This window comes from Labrus mixtus, chromosome 18 (genome assembly GCF_963584025.1).
Source record: "Labrus mixtus chromosome 18, fLabMix1.1, whole genome shotgun sequence".
Lineage (NCBI taxonomy): Eukaryota > Metazoa > Chordata > Actinopteri > Labriformes > Labridae > Labrus > Labrus mixtus.
The window spans coordinates 8,653,365-8,675,997 of NC_083629.1; the positions used below are offsets into that span (position 1 = coordinate 8,653,365).

The 22,633-nt window shown below is 45.7% G+C and overlaps 2 protein-coding genes across 3 annotated transcripts; one reads left to right on the forward strand and one right to left on the reverse strand.

The window, feature by feature from the left end:
- Positions 1–714: 714 nt before the first annotated feature.
- sec23a (Sec23 homolog A, coat complex II component) lies at positions 715–21,642 on the reverse strand. Its single transcript, XM_061063780.1, has 20 exons — positions 21,502–21,642; positions 20,134–20,400; positions 19,966–20,023; positions 19,772–19,858; positions 19,435–19,671; positions 19,235–19,311; positions 18,973–19,117; positions 18,664–18,822; positions 18,392–18,507; positions 18,110–18,233; positions 17,739–17,819; positions 17,323–17,412; positions 7,887–7,993; positions 7,574–7,727; positions 7,414–7,491; positions 6,293–6,454; positions 4,153–4,239; positions 3,481–3,636; positions 3,328–3,393; positions 715–2,563 (listed from the first exon to the last, which is right to left on the reverse strand). Exons 2-20 carry the CDS (start codon positions 20,352–20,354, stop codon positions 2,474–2,476), a joined length of 2,295 nt encoding a protein of 764 aa, XP_060919763.1. The 5' UTR covers positions 20,355–20,400; positions 21,502–21,642; the 3' UTR covers positions 715–2,473.
- LOC132993771 (histamine H2 receptor) lies at positions 12,943–15,969 on the forward strand. 2 transcript variants are annotated; one of them, XM_061063810.1, is made up of 3 exons: positions 12,943–13,732; positions 15,113–15,266; positions 15,344–15,969. In XM_061063810.1, exons 1-3 carry the CDS (start codon positions 13,036–13,038, stop codon positions 15,534–15,536), a joined length of 1,044 nt encoding a protein of 347 aa, XP_060919793.1. In that variant the 5' UTR covers positions 12,943–13,035; the 3' UTR covers positions 15,537–15,969. The 2 variants fall into 2 exon arrangements, with proteins under 2 accessions (XP_060919793.1, XP_060919794.1); XM_061063811.1 differs by having other exon boundaries at positions 15,347–15,969.
- Positions 21,643–22,633: the final 991 nt, after the last annotated feature.

A 22,633-nucleotide genomic window follows, 5' to 3' on the forward strand; every position in this document is an offset into this window, starting at 1 on the left:
GGACCTCCTCTATAGTCAGGGTACAGCGTTCTCACATTTACAGGTGACACAGCTGTGATTATAAACACTGTCCGCTTCTTTATCAGAGCCGGGGATTCAAAGGAAAACGGTAACATGGTGGGCTGTATGGGTGAGGCTCACCTGCTCACCTGCAGGGGAGAGATGTGTGCCACCTGCTCACCTGTAGGTGACGCTCACCTGGAGGGGAGGCATAGCTGTAGGTTACGCTCACCTGGAGGTGATGGTCACCTGCAGGGGAGAGATGTGTGCCACAGTTCATTAGCCCAGGTGATATAAGATCATACTTGGCTGATTGCTATCCTTTTCTCTCGCTCTCGCACGCGCGCGCACGCACACACACACACACACACACACACACACACACACACACACAGTAACACTTCCCGGTTGTATAACAAACTGCAATTAAGCAATAAAAAAACTATTAATTTATTTCCAGAAGGAGAGGACTGAGAGGCGCCGTCACTAAAACAGAAGAAAAAAGAAAAATCGACGGAGACCCTGAAGTAGGTGTACTAGGCCTAATTAAAAAAATATTCTTCCGCAGAAATCCAAAAGGTAGTTAGTCATAATTACAGTCAGATATTTAGAGAGAGAAGAAATGAAATCTCCACAGTGTGAAGGGACTCTGTCAGTTTGCTTCTGCTGTCTCGTCGTCATGTCTGAACGTTTGAGAAGAATCACAAACACAGCTTTTTATTTTCTCCACTTTTATTAGAAACAAAAAGAAAACGTTCGTGTGCACGACGTTTAGTGTTCGATGGCTTTAAAGAGAAACTAACAGATCAGGGGGGGGGGCTCTCTTCATGATGTCATCATCAAGAGGGGGGGGGAGAGGGACAACAAACAGCTGTTCTGATGTCACGTCAGCTGACCCATCATCACAAACAGAGCTGCTCTGATTGGACGAAGCTGTTCTGAAGTGTTTATTGGTTCACCTCCCGCCTGCAGTCGATCAGCTCGCAGTTTGATCTCCTTTGTACTCAGTGCTTTACGTCTTTAAATGTTTCATTATTATCTTTATTATATCCTCTGAAAGAAACAGGAAGTCCGTTTGTTTCCTCTAAGTATCGTTCACACGTCAGGTCGTCACGATACCAGAATCTTAACTTTCAAACTATTCTAGTCAACCTGTTCGTTACCACGGCAACACGAAGAGTCCCAGACAAACCATGTTGGATCATTTCTTGTTTGAATGATGAGTTGAGCTGCAGGTAAACTCTCACACAGATTGAAGTTTTGATTTGATCCGTTCATAAATAAACTGGTTTCACACGAATTAACATAAAAACATGGACGGGTTTTGAATGTTTCCACACTTTGTTGAAATGTTTCTGGAGTGACTGAATAAAAACATCAGGGAGGATCACACCTGCTGACTTTTTACCTTGATGGATTTTATTTTGAAATTCGATTGACCAACTGACTGGATCTAAAGCACACCTTCATCAACATAACGCCAAGTTATTGATTGATTGATTAATGTGTTCAGTTTCTGCTCACAGGCCAAACGTCCTGCTGCTTCATATCACTCAGGCCCCGCCCAGTGTCCACCTGGGTGTTTTTTCTGAGCGCCAGCATCTTTTTTCAATTGTTTTTAACGAGCAGAGAGCGTTCACAGCAGCAGCAGCCGCTAAGAGACAAAGCGAAGCGCCCAGCGTTTTTTTTCTGAGAGCTCCGACCTTTTTGTGGGGATGCTCCGAGATTAAAATCATTCAACTTTTCAGAATGCCGCTGAAGATGCTCTTTCCAAAATAAAAGATATTCTCCTTATTTTCGTGTCCAGTAACCACATCGTTCTCGCTCCTTGTTGAGACTAAGTCGGAGGTCAAACCTCCGTTTGAGTGAAGGAAATATATAAAACACAGTAAAAAGAAACAGAACAGAGTCGGTCATACAGCGGCCATTTTTTAAGAGACTGTTGTCATGGAGACAGGACGCACGTGCAGCGCTTTATTCTCAGCGCACAAACGCTTCATCCAAACACCGCAGAGCGCACAGCCAGCATTTCCTGCTCGATAAACACGCCAGGTGGACACGGGGCCCAAGAGGTTTTATCAATCAATCAAAGTTTGAAGTGAATAAAGAAAAACGTTGATGAAGCTGCAGGGAGGAAATACTGAAGAACACTTATTATGTGAACAGACTGATCGGCTCCTTCAAAATAAAACATCCTGTGTGCGTTTCAGACAGGACTCTTCTTCAGGTGTTTTAAAGGCAGCATATATAAAAGAGAGTCTGACAGGTCAGGATGTTACACGTGTCTCTATTGGTTGTCTGGGATCAGAGCCTGCAGCTGATTGGCTGATGGGACTTGGACTGGTGACAGGAAAAGGCAGACTGGGTTGGCTTGTTAATTAGTTTTTTGTCATGGAAACACAGGCAGCAAATGAAAAGATAACAGAATAAACAAGAATAAACAAAACACAGATAGGTGAGGCGCCAGGTGAGATTAGGCAGCGCTGGAGACGGCCAGTTTCTTCAGGTGATCCATGAACACCTGCAGGCTGACGTCATCGGTGAGGATGGGGGCTCCCGACTCCTGCAGGAGGAGAGAGGGAGGACATCAGGACAGGTTCCAAACAGAACATCAGGACAGGTTCAACACAGAACATCAGGACAGGTTCCAGACAGAACATCAGGACAGGTACAACACAGAACATCAGGACAGGTTCAACACAGAACATAAGAACAGGTTCCAGACAGAACATCAGGACAGGTTCCACACAGAACATCAGGACAGGTTCAACACAGAACACAAGGACAGGTTCCAGACAGAACATCAGGACAGGTACAACACAGAACATCAGGACAGGTTCCAGACAGAACATCAGGACAGGTACAACACAGAACATCAGGACAGGTTCCACACAGAACATCAGGACAGGTACAACACAGAACATCAGGACAGGTTCCACACAGAACATCAGGACAGGTTCCAAAAAGAACACCAGGACAGGTACAACACAGAACATCAGGACAGGTTCCACACAGAACATCAGGACAGGTTCCACACAGAACATCAGGACAGGTACAACACAGAACATCAGGACAGGTTCCACACAGAACATCAGGACAGGTTCCAAACAGAACATCGGGACAGGTACAACACAGAACATCAGGACAGGTTCCAAACAGGTTCCAAACAGAACATTGGGACAGGTACAACACAGAACATCAGGACAGGTTCCAAAAAGAACACCAGGACAGGTACAACACAGAACATCAGGACAGGTTCCAAAAAGAACACCAGGACAGGTACAACACAGGCAGTCTAAAGGTAAAAGGTAAATGTTAGCGACTTACCTGACCCCAGGCGTACATGTTGTTATGAGTCTGAGAGGGGTTCACTTTGGAGAGCAGGAAACGAGCCTGGAAACATTAACATCATTAAATAAATGATCATCAGGCACTTGGTATTAATCGTCTATCCGTATATGTTTGTGTTTGCGCCCCCACCTGGCTGCCTCCGTGCTCAGTGTCGATATATCTCGGCATGGGGAAGCGAGTGTGCAGCAGCTCCTGAGCGTCGTCTACGGGAGCCTGAAGGAGGTGTTTGAAGTTTTCATACTCTGGCATTTCCTGATAACCTGCCTTCCTCCACTGAGCCACCGTCTGACAGACAGAGAGCAGGGAAAAATAACACTGTGGATTATAACCAGCCTGACAGGCAGAGAGCGGGGAATAATAACACTGTAGATTATAACCAGCCTGACAGGCAGAGAGCAGGGAATAATAACACTGTAGATTATAACCAGCCTGACAGACAAAGAGCAGGGAATAATGACATAATTATTATAATCATATTCTATTGTTAAATGTTTGAAGGTGATTATGACGAACACTTTAAACTCTTCATTTATTAACTTTTGATATATGACATGTAATTATTTTGTCAGTTATAAACTCTGACTGATGTCATCGTCTTGTTGTCATAGAGACTGTTTCCCTATTCATTTATATTATATAATTAAATATAATCATTTTAATCATCGACAACCTGCTGACATGTGATCATAAATAATCACAGCTGCTGTTTAACCTCAAACACTGATTATTAAAAACACACACACACACAAGTAGCTGATTAAGTGTGTGTGTGTGTGTGTGTGTGTGTGTGTGTGTGTGTACCTCTCCGTGGTAGATGAGGATCTGGAAGAACGTGTCCATCAGCAGGATTCTATCAGGCAGGATGCTGCTGCTGTCCAAGAGCACGGGCTGAAACACACACACACAAGTTATAATACGTATAAGTTTAGTATTTAAGTATACAGGTGTGAGAGTTTAACTTCCACAGGTGTACGTCTAGGTCAGTTAAAATGTTTATTAGCATTAAAATATATCATACATACAGTACAGACCAAAAGTTTGGACACACCTTCTCATTCAATGAGTGTCCTTTCTTTTCATGACTATTGACATTGTAGATTCACACTGAAGGCATCAAAACTATGAATTAACACATGTGGAAATATATACTTAACAAAAAAGTGTAAAACAACTGAAAATACGCCTTATATTCTAGTTTCTTCAAAGTAGCCACCTTTTGCTCTGATTACTGCTTTGCACACACTCTGCATTCTCTTGATGAGCTTCAAGAGGTAGTCACCTGAAATGGTTTTCACTTCACAGGTGTGCCCTGTCAGGTTCAATAAGTGGGATTTCTTGCCTTATAAATGGGGTTGGGACCATCAGTTGTGTTGTGCAGAAGTCAGGTGGATACACAGCTGATAGTCCCACTGAATAGACTGTTAGAATTTGTATTATGGCAAGAAAAAAGCAGCTAAGTAAAGAAAAACGAGTGGCCATCATGACTTTAAGAAATGAAGGTCAGTCAGTCCGAAAAATTGGGGAAACTTTGAAAGTGTCCCCAAGTGCAGTCGCAAAAACCATCAAACGCTACAAAGAAACTGGCTCACATGAGGACCGCCCCAGGAAAGGAAGACCAAGAGTCACCTCTGCTGCGGAGGATAAGTTCATCCGAGTCACCAGCCTCAGAAATCGCAGGTTAACAGCAGCTCAGATTAGAGACCAGGTCAATGCCACACAGAGTTCTAGCAGCAGACACATCTCTAGAACAACTGTTAAGAGGAGACTGTGTGAATCAGGCCTTCATGGTAGAATAGCTGCTAGGAAACCACTGCTAAGGACAGGCAACAAGCAGAAGAGACTTGTTTGGGCTAAAGAACACAAGGAATGGACATTAGACCAGTGGAAATCTGTGCTTTGGTCTGATGAGTCCAAATTTGAGATCTTTGGTTCCAACCACCGTGTCTTTGTGCGACGCAGAAAAGGTGAACGGATGGACTCTACATGCCTGGTTCCCACCGTGAAGCATGGAGGAGGAGGTGTGATGGTTTGGGGGTGCTTTGCTGGTGACACTGTTGGGGATTTATTCAAAATTGAAGGCATACTGAACCAGCATGGCTACCACAGCATCTTGCAGCGGCATGCTATTCCATCCGGTTTGCGTTTAGTTGGACCATCATTTATTTTTCAACAGGACAATGACCCCAAACACACCTCCAGGCTGTGTAAGGGCTATTTGACCAAGAAGGAGAGTGATGGGGTGCTGCGCCAGATGACCTGGCCTCCACAGTCACCGGACCTGAACCCAATCGAGATGGTTTGGGGTGAGCTGGACCGCAGAGTGAAGGCAAAAGGGCCAACAAGTGCTAAGCATCTCTGGGAACTCCTTCAAGACTGTTGGAAGACCATTTCAGGTGACTACCTCTTGAAGCTCATCAAGAGTGTGCAAAGCAGTAATCAAAGCAAAAGGTGGCTACTTTGAAGAACCTAGAATATAAGACATATTTTCAGTTGTTTCACACTTTTTTGTTAAGTATATAATTCCACATGTGTTAATTCATAGTTTTGATGCCTTCAGTGTGAATCTACAATTTTCATAGTCATGAAAATAAAGAAAACTCTTTGAATGAGAAGGTGTGTCCAAACTTTTGGTCTGTACTGTACATGTGTACAAAGAGCACAGGTGTGGGGTGTAAAGGTAAGTTCACAAGTGAGTGAATAAAGTCGTGCTCAGGTGAAAATAGAAAATATGTGAAAAAGTTTTATAGAAAAAAAAGATTTGAACTGTTTACAAATATATACACATAAAGTAATCAATGTATTTAAAGAGAGCACAGGTAGGTAGAGGAGATTATACAGGTGTGCACAGAAGAACTGAAGGAACAGGTGTGTGTGTGTGTGTGTGTGTGTGTGTGTGTGTGTGTGTGTGTGTGTGTGTGTGTGTGTGTGTGTGTGTGTGTACCTCAGGTGGTCCGTTGAAGGAGTAGGCGTAGAGCACAGGTTGGATCATGATGAGAGCCTGAGTCAGGTCCTGTCTGTTAAACTGGTGTCTGTAATACGAGCTCTCATCAGGACTGTTGTTGAACACCTGCAGGAACGGAGAGCGCCGCAGGTGGAACATGAACTGAAAAACAAACAAACAATTAACAGCAGGTTACAGATAACACCTCAGCTAACAGGTAACACCTCAGCTAACAGGTAACACCTCAGCTAACAGGTGAAACATCAGCTAACAGGTAATACCTCGGCTAACAGGTAACACCTCAGCTAACAGGTGAAACATCAGCTAACAGGTGAAACATCAGCTAACAGGTAACACCTCAGCTAACAGGTAACACCTCAGCTAACAGGTAACACCTCAGCTAACAGGTGAAACATCAGCTAACAGGTAACACCTCGGCTAACAGGTGAAACATCAGCTAACAGGTAATACCTCGGCTAACAGGTAACACCTCAGCTAACAGGTGAAACATCAGCTAACAGGTGAAACATCAGCTAACAGGTGAAACATCAGCTAACAGGTGAAACATCAGCTAACAGGTGAAACATCAGCTAACAGGTAACACCTCGGCTAACAGGTGAAACATCAACTAACAGGTGAAACATCAGCTAACAGGTGAAACATCAGCTAACAGGTAATACCTCGGCTAACAGGTAACACCTCAGCTAACAGGTGAAACATCAGCTAACAGGTGAAACATCAGCTAACAAGTAACACATCAGCTAACAGCTAACACCTCAGCCAACAGGTAACACATCAGCTAACAGGTAACACGTCAGCTAACAGGTAACACCTCAGCTAACAGGTAACACATCAGCTAACAGGTAACACGTCAGCTAACAGGTAACACGTCAGCTAACAGGTAACACGTCAGCTAACAGGTAACACGTCAGCTAACAGGTAACACATCAGCTAACAGGTGTAACATCAGCTAACAGGTTACACCTCAGCTAACAGGTGTAACATCAGCTAACAGGTAAACCAACAGAGAGACTTGAACAGAGTGTTTATTGATAACTGTTTAGCAGGTGATTTAATACAGGTAAAACAGGTGTATCAGAGTATTATGGGATGTTGTTCACCTGAGGGTAGAGGGAGAAGGTCTCAGAGAACCTAAAAGAGTTTGGATCGTCTTTGTGATAATCTCCAAACTTCTGACACTGAGCACAAACAAACAACAAACAAACATTAATATCTTTACTCATGTTTACATCATGTGATCAGCATTAACCCTTCACTCACCAGTCTGATCAGCTGTCTGTCTAACCAGCGAAGTACGTCAGGACCTTCCTCCGTCTCCGCCCGGTACACCGCTAACCTCGCCATCAAGATGGCCGCTGCTTCCTGGTCGAAGGACGCTGCAATGCTCTGAATCTGAGTCTGAGCATCCGCCCAGCTGGAGAGGGGAGAAGAAGAGGAGAGGCAAGTTTAAATAAGTGTGTGTGTGTGTGTGTGTGTGTGTGTGTGTGTGTGTGTGTGTGTGTGTGTGTGTGTGTGTGTGTGTGTGTGTGTGTGTGTGTGTGTGTGTGTGTGTGTGTGTGTGTGTAGTTCATACTTCCTGGCCGTGGTGGTGACTCTGATGCGTCTCTGTCCTGATGAGTGTTGGTACTGAGTGACGAACTGGATCGCTCCTCGCCCGCCCTGAGGGATCGGAGCGTTGTGCTGAAATACACAAACACAGCAGGACTCATCAATCAATCACAGATCAATAATCAATAAATAGAGGAGACACACACTGTACAGACACACAGTGTACACTGTACAGACACACAGTGTACACTGTACAGACACACAGTGTACACTGTACAGACACACATTATACACTAGACACACATTATACACTGTACAGACACACATTATACACTGTACAGACACACATTATACACTGTAGACACACATTATACACTGTACAGACACACAGTGTACACTGTACAGACACACATTATACACTTTGCAGACACACTGTACAGACACACAGTGTACACTGTGCAGACACACATTGTACACTGTACAGACACACAGTGTACACTGCAGACACACATTGTACACTATACAGACACACAGTGTACACTGTACAGACACACATTATACACTGCAGACACACATTGTACACTATACAGACACACAGTGTACACTGTACAGACACACTGTACACTGTACAGACACACACTGTACACTGTACAGACACACATTATACACTGTGCAGACACACATTGTACACTGTGCAGACACACATTGTACACTATACAGACACACAGTGTACACTGTACAGACACACATTATACACTGTACAGACACACATTATACACTGTACAGACACACAGTGTACACTGTACAGACACATTATACACTGTACAGACACACAGTGTACACTGTACAGACACACATTATACACTATACAGACACACAGTGTACACTGTACAGACACACATTATACACTGTACAGACACACAGTGTACACTGTGCAGACACACTGCAGACACACACTGTACAGACACAGTGTACACTGTACAGACACAGTGTACACTGTACAGACACACATTATACACTGTGCAGACACACTGTACAGACACACATTATACACTGTACAGACACACAGTGTACACTGTGCAGACACACTGCAGACACACACTGTACAGACACACACTGTACAGACACACTGTACACTGTACAGACACACATTATACACTGTGCAGACACACATTATACACTGTGCAGACACACTGTACAGACACACATTATACACTGTACAGACACACAGTGTACACTGTGCAGACACACTGCAGACACACACTGTACAGACACACAGTGTACACTGTGCAGACACACACTGTACAGACACACACTGTACAGTGTGCAGACACACATTATACACTGTACAGACACACACTGTACACTGTGGAGACACACACTGTACACTGTGCAGACACACATTATACACTGTGCAGACACACACTGTACACTGTGCAGACACACACTGTACACTGTGCAGACACACTGTACACTGTGCAGACACACTGTACAGACACACTGTACACTGTGCAGACATACATTATACACTGTGCAGACACACTGTACAGACACACTGTACACTGTACAGACACACATTATACACTGTGCAGACACACTGTACAGACACACTGTACACTGTACAGACACACATTATACACTGTGCAGACACACTGTACACTGTGCAGACACACATTATACACTGTGCAGACACACTGTACAGACACACTGTACACTGTGCAGACACACTGTGCAGAAACACATTATACACTGCAGACACACTGTACAGACACACTGTGCAGTCACACACTACACTGTACAGACACACACTGTACACTGGTGTGGGGTATGAAGACTTAAATTGATTCAGATTGTGAAGTTCATGCAGGGTTTTAGTTTCATCACAGTGTTGATCAGTCTGTGGGCTTGACTCTCATTGTGTAGAAATAAAAAGACTGAAGTGAGATGAATAGACAGACACACACTTTGAACAACTTTTACATAATTTTTGTGCTCTTTTTGTTTTTTTTCCAGCGTTCTTATCTCATACTGAGATATATTAAAGAAGCTTCAAACATAAACAAACTGTTTCTCCATCAGCTTGTAATTAGAAACAGGTCAGAGAGATAACACGAGCTCTCAGTAGGGAGCACAAACAGTTATTCTCTGGATGTTAATCAGTCACATAGTTGATCTTTGGACTCATTCTAAATGTGAACTCTGTTTGTTTAAGATTACCAGTTTAAATAAAGCTTATATATATTTATATCCATCATGATTACAGGCATCTGATTGGCTGCAACACATCATAACCCAACCTGAGCTCCTCCGAGTCCGAAGATGATGATTACAAACCTACACACCCGTTATTACCTGAGGGAGGCAGTGTGACACACGCACACACAAACACACACACACTTCCAGAACATCCAATATCCTTTGTGTATGCGTGTGTTCTCCTCATCATCTCAGCAGGTGACTGACAGGTGCACCATGGTTAACACAGCCTCATGAGACACACACACACACACACACACACACACACACACACACACACACACACACACACACACACACACACACACACACACACACACACACACACACACACACACACACACACACACACACACACACACACACACACACACACACACACACACACACACACACACACACACACACACACACACACACACACACACACACACACACACACACACACACACACACACACACACACACACACACACACACACACACACACACACACACACACACACACACACACACACACACACACACACACACAGCCTCATGAGACTCACACACACACACCCTGCAGTCCGTGGTCAGACTCAGAGCGGAGCAGACTCTCAGTCAGATCCAAACAACAAACCTAAAGATCAAACTGATCGATCTCAGACCATCACCTTCTTTTCTTTGACTCTTTATGCTAACCGAGGAGAAAATCTGAGCCGACAGGTGTGTGTGTGTGTAACAGGTGTGTGAGAGTCTTTGTGGATTTTGAAGCCATATGCTGGACTGATCAGCGCTCTGATGGTTCCTGGATCACAGCAGAGATTTCAGTTGCAGAACAGGGGGACATTTGAGGGTCCAGGGTGGACCTTCAGTGGAGCAGACAGATGGATTTCTAACATTTGAACATCACACGGTGCATTCAGGTTCCTCTCCTCACTATGACTCATCAAACTTAAGGTGAGAGGACATGTGTGGTGACTGAGGTCTGCAAGATTGACTGTTTATATCTGAGGTGTGTGGGTGATGTCAGAGAACGATGTTTAAACTGTGACTTCATCAGAGAGGCAGAAACAGAACACTTCGGAAAGAGGACAAATCTAAGACAGGCTGAGGTTAAAGACTGAAGATGGACGATCACAAACCGTAGAGAGGACGTGAGAGCAGGCGTATCATTTAATCAAAGCAGCAGTCAACACAGTCGAGGATCAGGTTGTCATGACAGCAGAACTTTAACCTTCAATACAATTCCACTTTAAATCTAGATGTCTTTGTTTGAATGACCAAAAACTGAAGGTAAACTTCGTCCAGCTGTCTTATTTCACAAAAACATCAGCAATGTTTCCACGGCAAAAATGTTGCCGGTATATTTGTGACATTTAGACCCGATAAATGACCCAATACTGGGTGTCTAGAACTGTCAGGTCTGGATATCGTTTGATTTTGTTTTAAAATCCGGTTTCATAAAGACTCTTGATGAAGAGGCTGTTAAGACCATAAAAAACAGTCTGTGTCTGCCTCTCACAGTGGAAGGTACCATATTTACGCCCCTGCGACGTCTCTCCTTTAATATGAATGGCTTAGCCAGCGGGGAGAACAGCTGTGTGTGTGTGTGTGTGTGTGTGTGCGCATGTCTGAATATGTGTGTTTGTGGAGCTCCTGCTCTGCCGTGCTCTCTGAACCCAAGTTTTAAGAAGCAGGTTTGACGTTAAAGTCACGACAGAGGATAAAAAGGTTTGAAAGGGAAGAGTTAAAGCAAGTCTGAGCAGTGCAAGGAGAGAGTAAGCCACTGTGGAGCAAAGACAATGAACCAGGGAGCTGTTGAACCTGGCTGTAAAGTCAGAAGAAGACAGCAGAGGCGGCGTAAGTACACTACAACAAATAAAGACTGAAGTCGTTTGAAGAGGCCCTGAGGAGGATCAAGTAGACCTAAGGTAGCTCCAGTGGTAGTAAGTCAGCTGAAGCAGCAAACACGGGAGAGGTAGGTCAAACAAAATAAGTGATAGTAGAGACATGAACAGCAGCCACACAGAGAGTTTAAGCAGCAGCAGGTCAGGTGAAGATGTAGTGAAGACAGTAAACGTGCAGTACAGGTTGACATGAGAGCAGAGAGAGATGAGGTGTAGAGAGAAGCTGGGAGAGACTGTGAAGATGATAAAAATAAATATAAATCAGCTGACAGTAAAAAGGCAGTGTTGTAAAGTTTATGTGGAAGTGAGCGTAAATAAAGTTCCTGAATCTGTTTGTGTTTCAGATGTTCTTGATGATGATGATGATTAGAGCAGATGCACAGTGAAGTGTCCGCGGTGTGTTCAGGTACTGTGGGCTCTCTGTGTGACTCATAGACTTCAGGTAATCTGTGCGCTGACTGAGGTCCAACCAGCTCTCAGACCAGAAGCTTCTGGATTTATAAAGTCTGTTTATATGAGAGAGGTCAGGAGTGAGCGTCACACTGGAGATCAGCTGCTGTGTTCTCACACTACCAGCAGTAGTGCGTCTGTCGTTTTCCTCTTGAAGGGAAACAGACACACCTGGAGGCCGTCAAGTCAGCGGGAGACGCTCTCTGATGTTTGATCGACTGACTGAGTGGAGAAGGAGCTCATACATCGAAGACAGACCACATCTTTAAAAGGATGGTCTTTCTGTTTAAGCTTTCACATCTTTTAACCTGAAAACAAACGTTTGTTAAAGAGGAGGTCGGACATCCTCCGTATCTGATGCTGGCCTGTGGAGTTTTTGTTCTCACACATGGAGATGAGATGACCTCAGTAACCTGCTGAGAGCCAGACAGAGTCAGGGATTCATCACAGCTCCATCTAGTGGACATTAAAGAACCTGCTGCTGCTCCTGGACAGTCAGTCCTCGTCTCCGAGCGTCCTCTGATATCACCGTCTCCTCTGTGATGTAATCGTTGACCTACTTTGTGACCTGTGAAGATGACGGACGCTCTGAGGATGTTATACGCCGCTCTGATGGTGGTGTCCGGCGTGGCTTCAGTCTGTGGGAACCTCCTCCTCCTGCTGGTTCTCCTCCTGAATAAGGAGCTGCGTACGGACGCACTGGGCCTCACTCTGAGCTTCAGCCTCAGCGACCTGGCTCTCGGACTCTCCATCATCCCGTTCGGGGTCTACAACAGTCTGTCCTGGTCTTCGTGTTGTGCCAGCGAGGGCGCCCTCTGTCAGGGCAGCGGCTTCATCTTCCTTCTCCTGCAGACCTCCTCCATGCACTCGCTCACCTGGGCCACCGTCAACAAATTCACTGAGATCTGCTTCGCCCTCAGCTACAGCCGCGTGTGGACAGAGGGGCGGAGTCGAGCCATGCTGGTCCTGGTCTGGCTCTTCTGTCTGGTAACCGCCGCCCTCCCCCTGCTGGGCTTCGGCAGCTACGTCTACAGCGAATCTCGCTTCCTGTGTTGCCCCAACTTTACACCTGAGGACAGGTGCTTTGTGCTGATGTGGATGCTGGCGGGCATCGTGGCGCCAATCGTCACCATGTGCTCTCTGTATGGGTACATCGTCTACGTGGCCACGAAGCAGGCCAGGAGGGGGACGTTCATGTGCAACGAGCTGCACTGCTACTACGTTCCTGCTAACAACTACCTGAGGAGCTCCGTCGTCATGGTCACCACTTCAGGTGAGCTCACACAGAAACCGAAACGTCTCGGAGGATTCAACACGTGTCTGTATCGAAACATCAAATTTGTGTAAAATGTTATAACGTTTAAAGATTTATTTTTGGGCTTTTTGTGCCTTTAATGGAGAGATAGGACAGTGGATAGAGTTGGAAATCAGGGAGAGAGCGTGGGGAATGATATGCAGGAAAGGAGCCACAGGCTGGATTTGAACCTGGGCCGCCCGCTTGGAGTACTATAGCCTCCATACATGGGGCGTGCGCACTAACCACTGCGCCACCAGCGCCCCTGTAACGTCACTTTTTAACTCACTAAAAGCTGAATAACTTCAAACATCTTTGTTTTGTTCTCCCCGATTTAAAAATGTAAGATGTGACAAATTAAGAGTTTACACCGACCCCCTCCATGTTTTCAGACATCCTTAACATTAGTGTGTTTGTAGCTGTGATTTAGATTTGAGCTTCATAAAAATCTTCATTTAAAGAATCAAGATGTCTTTGTGTGTGCGGAGGAAACTCTGGGAACACCACAGGATTCAAATCAGGGACAGGAGCCACAAACTGTTTCAAACGCCTTATGGGTTTACCGTTAATCTGTCAGGATTACTGCCAAACTGTCAGTGTGCAAACACGGTGAACACACTCGTAAAACACACACAAATACACACACGGTGGAACCGTTGCCATGACAACAGGAACAGAGAGACATGATGTGTGTGAGATAAACTCTGAGCTACAGAATGAGGCGATGAGCAGAAGGACATCTGAAGGTCACTCTGATTGTCTCTGAGGTTCAGCTTCTATATTTACAGCCATGATTCACTGTCATTAGGCTCATTTTGGTGACACACAGCGATGTCATAACCACGGGGAGGGTCGAAGGTCTCCGCCGCAGCTTTTAGACGGAGTAGCACAGGCGACAGGAGTGAGGTTTTTACCATTAGAGTCACTTAATTCAATCTTGTTTCAAAGAAGTCAGAATGTTTCTGTCTGTTCAGTGGACGGCTACAAGAACTACAATACCCATGATCCTTAGCTGCTTCTAGTCCAAGAGAAGTCTGCTGCAAGTTTTAAGACCTTGAAAGTTGATCTCCCCAATTTGTCCTCAGACCTCAGCAACTTGTTAAAAGTTTCAAAGACTCTAAGCTAGTCCCACCTCTGCAGAAACTAGTCCCCAAAACTCATCCGGCAACTAGCTGTCAGACCTTTCACACCGGTACTCAAACCTCAACAGCTGGTTTATAGATCTTTGTAACTCGATGTAACTCGTCAGATGAGACCATCTCATCTCTGAACGTGTGCAGGTCGGTCCTCAGGTTGTTCTGACAGCGTGGTCGTGTATACCCGTGTGTGTGCTCACAGTCTGCTGTGTGTGTGTTTCAGTGTGTTTGTTGGTGTGCTGGTTGCCCTACATCTCAGTGTGTCTGTACGAGACATTCAGTGGTGAAGAGAGTCCTGCTGTGACCTCTGCCCTCTCCGCCTGGCTGGTTCTGACCAGCTCCGCCCTCAACCCTTGGATCACCTGTATGACCCAGACGTAAGTGACACCTGTAGGACATCACAGCTCAAGTAAGAGATGTAGAGCAGGAGTAAAACAGAAACTTCTATCTCCAGCAGGTACCGGGCCGCCATGCGTCGCCTTATCAGCAGGTTTATTTCAATGTTCCTGTGTTCTGAGACACCTCTGGAGTCCCGCCACCAGACCTCCGCCCTCCACCTGGACACAGCCAATCGCATCAGCACAACCACGAGGACTACAGCAGCATCCTGCCCGCCATCCTCACCAGAAACTACAACACCACTGTGATCACCGGATGTGAGCTCAACCTCCTCATCATCACTTAGCCCACAGACAGAGACTATCCCCAGACCCACCTGTGACAGACCCACCTGTGACAGACACACCTGTGATGCACTGCACTATGGGAAATGTAGTTCAGCTTTCCATATGACCTGAACACATTCCTCCTATCGCAGAGCTTTCATTCACAGCGATTTTTGGAAGCAGAGACACTATCTCCAAGAGTCAGGTTGAAATCTTTTAAATGTCACCGTGACGCATATGTCTGAGGAATCTGACGGTTCGGACTCCACATGAAGACGGTTTGTTTTTCTATGTGACATTTTTGTGGGAGGATTTAACGAGTCGGTAAAAAAGAGTGTTTCCGATGTTTCATTCAAAGAGCTGGACTTCAGGCTGTTAAATAATAATATCATAATAAAGACGTCGTGTTCAGAGACTCTGCCTCAATGATCTTCTTTGTTTTCATCAGCAGAACTACAGAACTACTACGCACCAGTTTAACATCTGTATCAGCCGATATCCGCCCTGTAGACTAACATCAGATCATCTGAGAATAATGCGGGGTGATCTGATGATTATTTTTGTGCCAAAGATGATGTAATTCTTTACTTACTTTACACACATCGGCCTGAAACACTCACACATCATGCACATAGGACCTGTGGACATGCATTAATGCAGAGATGTCACAGTGGAGCTGCACGCTAGAGCTGTTGGGGTTTGGTGCCTTGCTCAATGGCGGCTCGGCAGTACTCGGGAGATGCCCTGGCAGCGTTCCAGCCACCAGACCAACTTCCATATTTTGGGACTTGAATCAGCACCCCTCCGGTTCCTATCCCAGGTCCCTACAGACTCAGCTACTGTTTGATGCTGACCTCTAGTTCCCCTAACGACTGATTCAGAGAAGAGGTTTTCTATCAGATGAAGTCACCTGTTGGACAAACTCCGACTCGTTCTTGTGTCAAACATGAGAGAACGTGGTGCATTGTGGGAGTCAGGAAACTAACACCGGTATAAGATTTCCCCGATCTGTGCATATTTATAAAAACCCAAACCTTACCAGGTGTCACATTCACCTGACGAGTCTAGTCAGCAACTTCATTAAAAGCAGATCAAGCTTTTGTGGGCGGCCCTGGGCTCCTTTCCCGCATGTCATTCCACTCTCTCTCTCCCTGATTTCCGACTCTATCCACTGTCCTATCTCTACAATAAAGGCACAAAAAGCCCAAAAATAAATCTTAAAAAAAAAAGCAGATCGGGCTTTATAGATATTTTTGTCTTTTCTTCCTGTAATCTGAAGTTTCTCTGGACTTGTGACTCGTCAGGTGAGTGTGACTTAAACTAAAGGTAATGCGATATTTCTGACTGGACAAATCCAGCTGGTGAGCTTTGAGGTTTTACAGCGAACTCTTCTTTCATAAAGAACAAATGCTGCAGACTGGATGATGAAAGGAGTAAATATCTCGTGAACCTCAGCAGGTATGGTGGAGCTGCTGTTTCAACATGAAGTCACCTGTGCTCAGGTTTGATGTCTGCACCAACAAACTTCCACCTGAATATCTGTAACCTCAGCTGCTGCTCTTATAGAGTTGAACCAGCACAGCTCTCTGTCTCCCCCTGTTGGTGTCTCTGCAGCATGACGCTCACAATGAGTTTCTTTGAGTATGATTTCACCGTACCTGCTTATTTTAACGGAGCCCTCTTTCAGTGTGGAAGTGTAATTTAAACACAGCAGCACTTATCATAACATCGACCAATCAGCAGCTTCAAACCACCGTGGTGTTCTTACCTGGTTAACGACCTCGAAGTAAAGAGCCAGCGTGGTGCTGGGATCCAGACCGCAGATCTTCCACTGACTCGTTCCTCCTGTGCCGATCTCCTGAAACACAGAAGAAGAAGTGTCGTACGACACCGGGGTCCAAGGTTAGTGATTCTTTTTAATATCACGTCTCTAAAAACATTTTAGGCAGCGTGCCGGAGTTTTTCTGATATTTTTAATAATTAAAAACTATAAATGATCTCATGTCAGGCGTCTAAGACTTCAAACTTTTACTAGAATCATATCAAGGTTCAAATTCTCTGGTGTGTTTGTGTGTGTGTGTGTTAATGTGTTTGTGTGTGTGCGTGTATGTGTATGTGTGTGTGTGTGTTAATGTGTTTGTGTGTGTGCGTGTATGTGTGTGTGTGTGTGTGTGCGGTGCTTACGTTCTCAGACACACATGGTCCTTTAGCGCTCAGAGACACACAGGGTCCGATGGCTCCTGATACTTTGATCTCTCTGGAGGTCTGATAAAAAACACACACACACACACAACAGTGAGATCATTCACCTGTCAGACAGGTGAGCCAGGTGGGCGGGGCCTGTGGGTGTTAGTAAGACAGTTCACCTGAGGACACACGGTGTCAGTGCGGCACATTTAAACTTCTGATAACAAAAGGATCAAAAGAAGTAATCTAAGTAAAGAGGACAGGAATGGATCTAAGCCTGCCAACGCCCTCTGGTGGACACACCTGCTTCTAAACGATCTCTCAATGAAACATTCAGTCATTGATCAGGTGATCAGCTGACTTAGTACCTTGACCTCCAGCGTGGCTGCGAAGGCCATCTTAAAGGAACCCTGCACGTCTTTGGTGAAAACTCTCTGGAAGGTTTGTTTGAACAGAGACGTGTTGAAGGAGTCGGCCATCACCATGTAACCTCTGCAGAGACACGAGACACAAACACACGATCACGTCAGGTGAAGACGCATTCAGTCTTAACGTTTCTCTTGTCAACATGCTGAAAATACTTCAACACTTTACTTTAAAGCCTCTTCAAAGTGTGTGGTGTGTGTGTGTGTGTGTGCATGTTTGTGTACCCTGTGTGGTTGGAACAGCACTTCATCTCCAGCAGGCCGGTCTGATCGAGAGCGCAGGCGTAGATGTCGATGATGTGACCGTTAGTGGACGCTCTGTTAGCTAGAGACTCATAATGCTAACACACACACACACACACACACACACACACACACACACACACACACACACACACACTTCAGATTTAATTTGTTTATATGATGATGTCATTATTTCAGTGTCCTGTTATTCCGGCTTCATGCAGGCCGACAGACTTCAGCGACTTCTCTCTCACCTTGGTGGCTTTCTTCATGAACTTGGCGTTGTCCTTCTCGAGGTCATGCCAGGACCTGATGGGGGTCTTCAGTTCATCTCCCACTACCATGCCGGGCCCCTGCGTGGCCGGGCCACCGATGAACGTCATGATGCGAGCGCCTGTGTTTGGAAATGTGCACTGAGGGGTAGAGTGGGAGAGCAGGGAGAGAGAGAGGGATATTACAGGAGTCAGAGGTCGGACGTGAATCTGGGCTGTCTGCTTTGAGGACGACAGTCTCTGTACATGGAACGAGCATATCTATCTTATCTAAACCTGGACCCCCCTTACCTCCAGCAGCCCCACGGCGATGGACATGGCCACACCCAGTGAGCGCAGAGGCCTCTTCCCCTGAGTGACGGGCCAGGGGTCGCGCTGCAGCTCCCCCAACAGGTCAGTCAGGTTCATGTCAATCTTCTGCACCGGCTGAAGGAATCTGAAGAGAGAACAAACTCCAGACGGTGAGAGAAAAAAACTCAGATCCCAGATCATCACAGGAGCCAGATTCTGTAGTGTCACCAGGGTCCTCACAAGGATAGAGAGACATGTGTACCTGTTGGACAGGGGCTGGGGGGCAGCTTGAGGTCCTCGTCCCTGAGCAGCTGAAGGTTTCATCAGACCGAGCATCTCCTGAAAATCACAAACGAGTTGAAACTGTAAACTAACAATATAAGTTCACCAAACTCCTGAAAACTCCCCAAAAGTTTTGTAGTGAAACGTTTCTGTGCATTGGTTCTGGTCTGGGTCTGGTACCTGCAACTGTTTGGCGTTGAGGTCTTTGGTCCCTCTGAACACGTAGCTCTTGGAGATCCCCTCACAGCCGAGCTCATGGACCTGAACCATGCGTCCGAAGGTGATGAGGCCGACGAGCGCCGTGGGAGGCAGCAGGGACAGAGACATCTGCAGGGACTCCTTCAGGGCCTGCAGGTCCTCGTCCTCCATACAGGTGTCCACCACGTACAAGAAGACCAGCGGCATCTGAGGACCCCGCTGAGGACACACACACACACCACATTGAGTTACACTTACTGTGGTGTGTGTGTGTGTGTGTGTTCCTGTTTGTTGGTGTGTAGCTGTCATTAGGTCTTACCTGGACCACGTACTCGATGGTGGAGAACTGAGGCAGCAGCTCTGCTGGTTGGTTCACCTCAGAGATCCCGGCGTAGGACGGAGGAAACTGAAACACAAACACACACTCTGATACTAACCCAGGGTGTGTAAACATTGTGATACTTTGATATGAGCTCTGTGTGTGTGTGTGTGCGTGTGTGTGTGTGTGTATACCTGGTTCCTCTGGTAGCAGAAGTTACACGCCCACAGTTTGGCTCTGTAGTCCACCTGACTGTAACACACACACACACACACACAGGTGAAAATGAGACAGGTGAGTAACCTTATAACCTTTTTCTGCCCGTGTCTATGACATCACCAGGTGTGTGCAGTGATGCGTACCATAGCGGGTTGAGCACTGCGCGGCAGGTGGCCCGGCTGCAGAGGACTGGTTCGTACTGGATCGGGGGCAGGTCTGGCCTCTCCTTCAGCGGCGTGAACAGAGACGCCACAGGGACCACCATCCGGGTCGCCTCCAGTCGAGACGAAGGCCACACGTTCCAGCTGAACCGCACACCGTCACGCTCCTCGTTCGAAGCGATGTACTCTGGGAAGGTCGCCATGACAACGCTGGGAGACGGGGGGTTCGGACACACTATCAGGAAATAGCTGCAGGAAAGGGGGGGACAAGGTCAGACTCCTGCAGAAACTCTGTGACACTAGCTCTCTCTCTCTGAGAGAATCATGACCTCAGACTAAACTGCAAACTAAACCTCAATCCTGCTGATTTCACACCAACAGTACCTGCTGCTGGGTTCCTGTCTGCAGAGCAGCGTTTTAAAGAAGTTCAGATATAACGTTAAACACACTTGAAGCATTAAAGAATTAGAAAGGTAGAAAGATGAGAGCTGCTTTAAAATACGTCAGACTTAGCACAGGGTTTGGTTGGTGGTCTGTCAGCTGGGCGGGGCTCATCTAGAGGAGGTGGAGTCGCGTTTCTCTGATCCTGGATGCAGCTCTGAGTGAACCCTGAAAACCTCCATCAGGATATTTAGTAATTAAATCTTTCTTATCAGATCAAAACTCCAACAGCTCTCCATCATCACTGCGTCTCCTCTGAGAGCCGCCAACCAAACCCCGTTCAATTTTCTGCACATTTACAGAAACTCATCAGCTGTCATTAACTCATTATCAGAGATCTGAAGGTTAAAGTGACACTGATCATTTAAAGGGACAGGACCACTAATGTTTCAACCTCAGGTACCTCACAGAACACCTGCACGTCACCGTAGAGCTGCAGTAAATGAACAAAGATGACCTCACACATGGAATTAATAAATCTTGTTTTAATAGACAGAATGACGTCATCAGTCATAATCAGAGCTGCTCGTTAATCAGAGGACTGTTAATCTTTAACTTTGACATTTAAAGTCCAGCCTGCTCTTTTCTCTGCGACACTCTGACGTCAGCAGGTACATCTCTGACACACACAGGTAAGGTGAACATGTGTCAGAGTCTCACTTGAACCTGAATTTTTTTTTTTTTTTTTTTAACTCCGACATAAACAAAACAAACAGAATGTATCAGAGTTCAGGTCAGTTAGCCTCGGAGCTAACAGCTGCTAACCGAGCAGATAAACTGCTGCGTCATTAACGTCACACAGCTGACAGGTACAGGACGGACGGACAGGTGAGCTGACTGAGTCCAGGTCAAGTTGGAGGTCTGTCGGGTCCAGGTAAGTCTCTCTATATAGGTAAATGTGTCACTCACCTCCGCTCTGCTGCCGCTGCTGCTCCTCTCTGCTGACAACGAAGCAAAACAACATGGCGGCGGCCCGGCGCCACGTCAAGACACAGACAGGAGAAACATGAAGATGTCTCACTCCGAGCGAATATTCTGGAACTCTGCGCTGCTGAGGAATGTGACGCCGACGTTTCTGTTTGTGAGGGACCAGGAGGACGGTTTTGTGTTATCTCTGAAGAAATGAACTCAAACAGGATTGTTAGATAGATCAGACCAACGCTGTTTTGATTTCTGGCTCTTCTTAATTGAATCTTTACGTTCTTGATTTTGTCTCATTTTATGTACCTGAGGTTAAATTTATGAAAATCGTTTAAAACATTTGTATGTAATGTAACCTCTGCGATATTATTATGTTGTGTATGCTCTAAGTGTCAATAAAACATAAATAAATAAAGGCAGCCGTTACATGCATTATCATTTATTAAAAAAAGACTGAATATACATTTCCCTACAGGGACGATACAGTCTAGAGTCAAATATTTGATGTTCTACATTTAACGCTCTAAATTATAAACCTTATCTTCTGTATCCTCAGAAGGGTCGCTCGCTGGGTGTGGCCATGTCCATCGCCGTGGGGCTGCTGGAGGTAAGGGGGGTCCAGGTTTAGATTCATGAGTTGCAGACAGCCCAGATTCACGTCCGACCTCTGACTCCTGTAATGTCCCTCTCTCTCTCTCCCTGCTATCCCATCCTCATTTATCTGAGTTTACCTGAGGTCAACATCATAACCTGTGAACACCTGTGAGGTGACACACATCAACGTATGCAGATTAACTTTTCATGTCAGAGTGTGTCATCTCATCATCAGAGGATCTTTGGCCGAGCCTCGCCCACAGCTCAGAATAAAAAAACTTTAAACAGAGAAACTTTCAAACTGAATAAAGGAACTTAAACAATCCTGGAGTTTAAAATGAAAACACAGGAAGTCAAAGACGTAAATTTGAGTCTGAAGTTACTAAATTTGATTAATGATTAAATAAAGGTCCTTCTTATTTTGTTTTTGAAGCCTCTGAACGTAAACTTTTTCTTTTTAAGTTCAGCTGAGCTTCACGCGAACATCTGTTTGAATAGAGGATCTGTGTAATAAAAACACATCAGG

Bases quoted from the DNA above. Each gene is read 5' to 3' on its own strand.
- LOC132993771 (XM_061063810.1), top strand. From the start codon at position 13,036: ATGACGGACGCTCTGAGGATGTTATACGCCGCTCTGATGGTGGTGTCC. The intron at 13,733-15,112 runs GTGAGCTCACAC...TGTGTGTTTCAG, and splicing joins CGTCATGGTCACCACTTCAG to TGTGTTTGTTGGTGTGCTGG. The intron at 15,267-15,343 runs GTAAGTGACACC...TTCTATCTCCAG, and splicing joins ATCACCTGTATGACCCAGAC to CAGGTACCGGGCCGCCATGC.
- sec23a (XM_061063780.1), bottom strand. From the start codon at position 20,354: ATGGCGACCTTCCCAGAGTACATCGCTTCGAACGAGGAGCGTGACGGT. The intron at 19,312-19,434 runs GTACCAGACCCA...TGTGATTTTCAG, and splicing joins TCAACGCCAAACAGTTGCAG to GAGATGCTCGGTCTGATGAA. The intron at 6,455-7,413 runs GTGAACAACATC...TTTGTTTTTCAG, and splicing joins CCTTCTCCCTCTACCCTCAG to TTCATGTTCCACCTGCGGCG.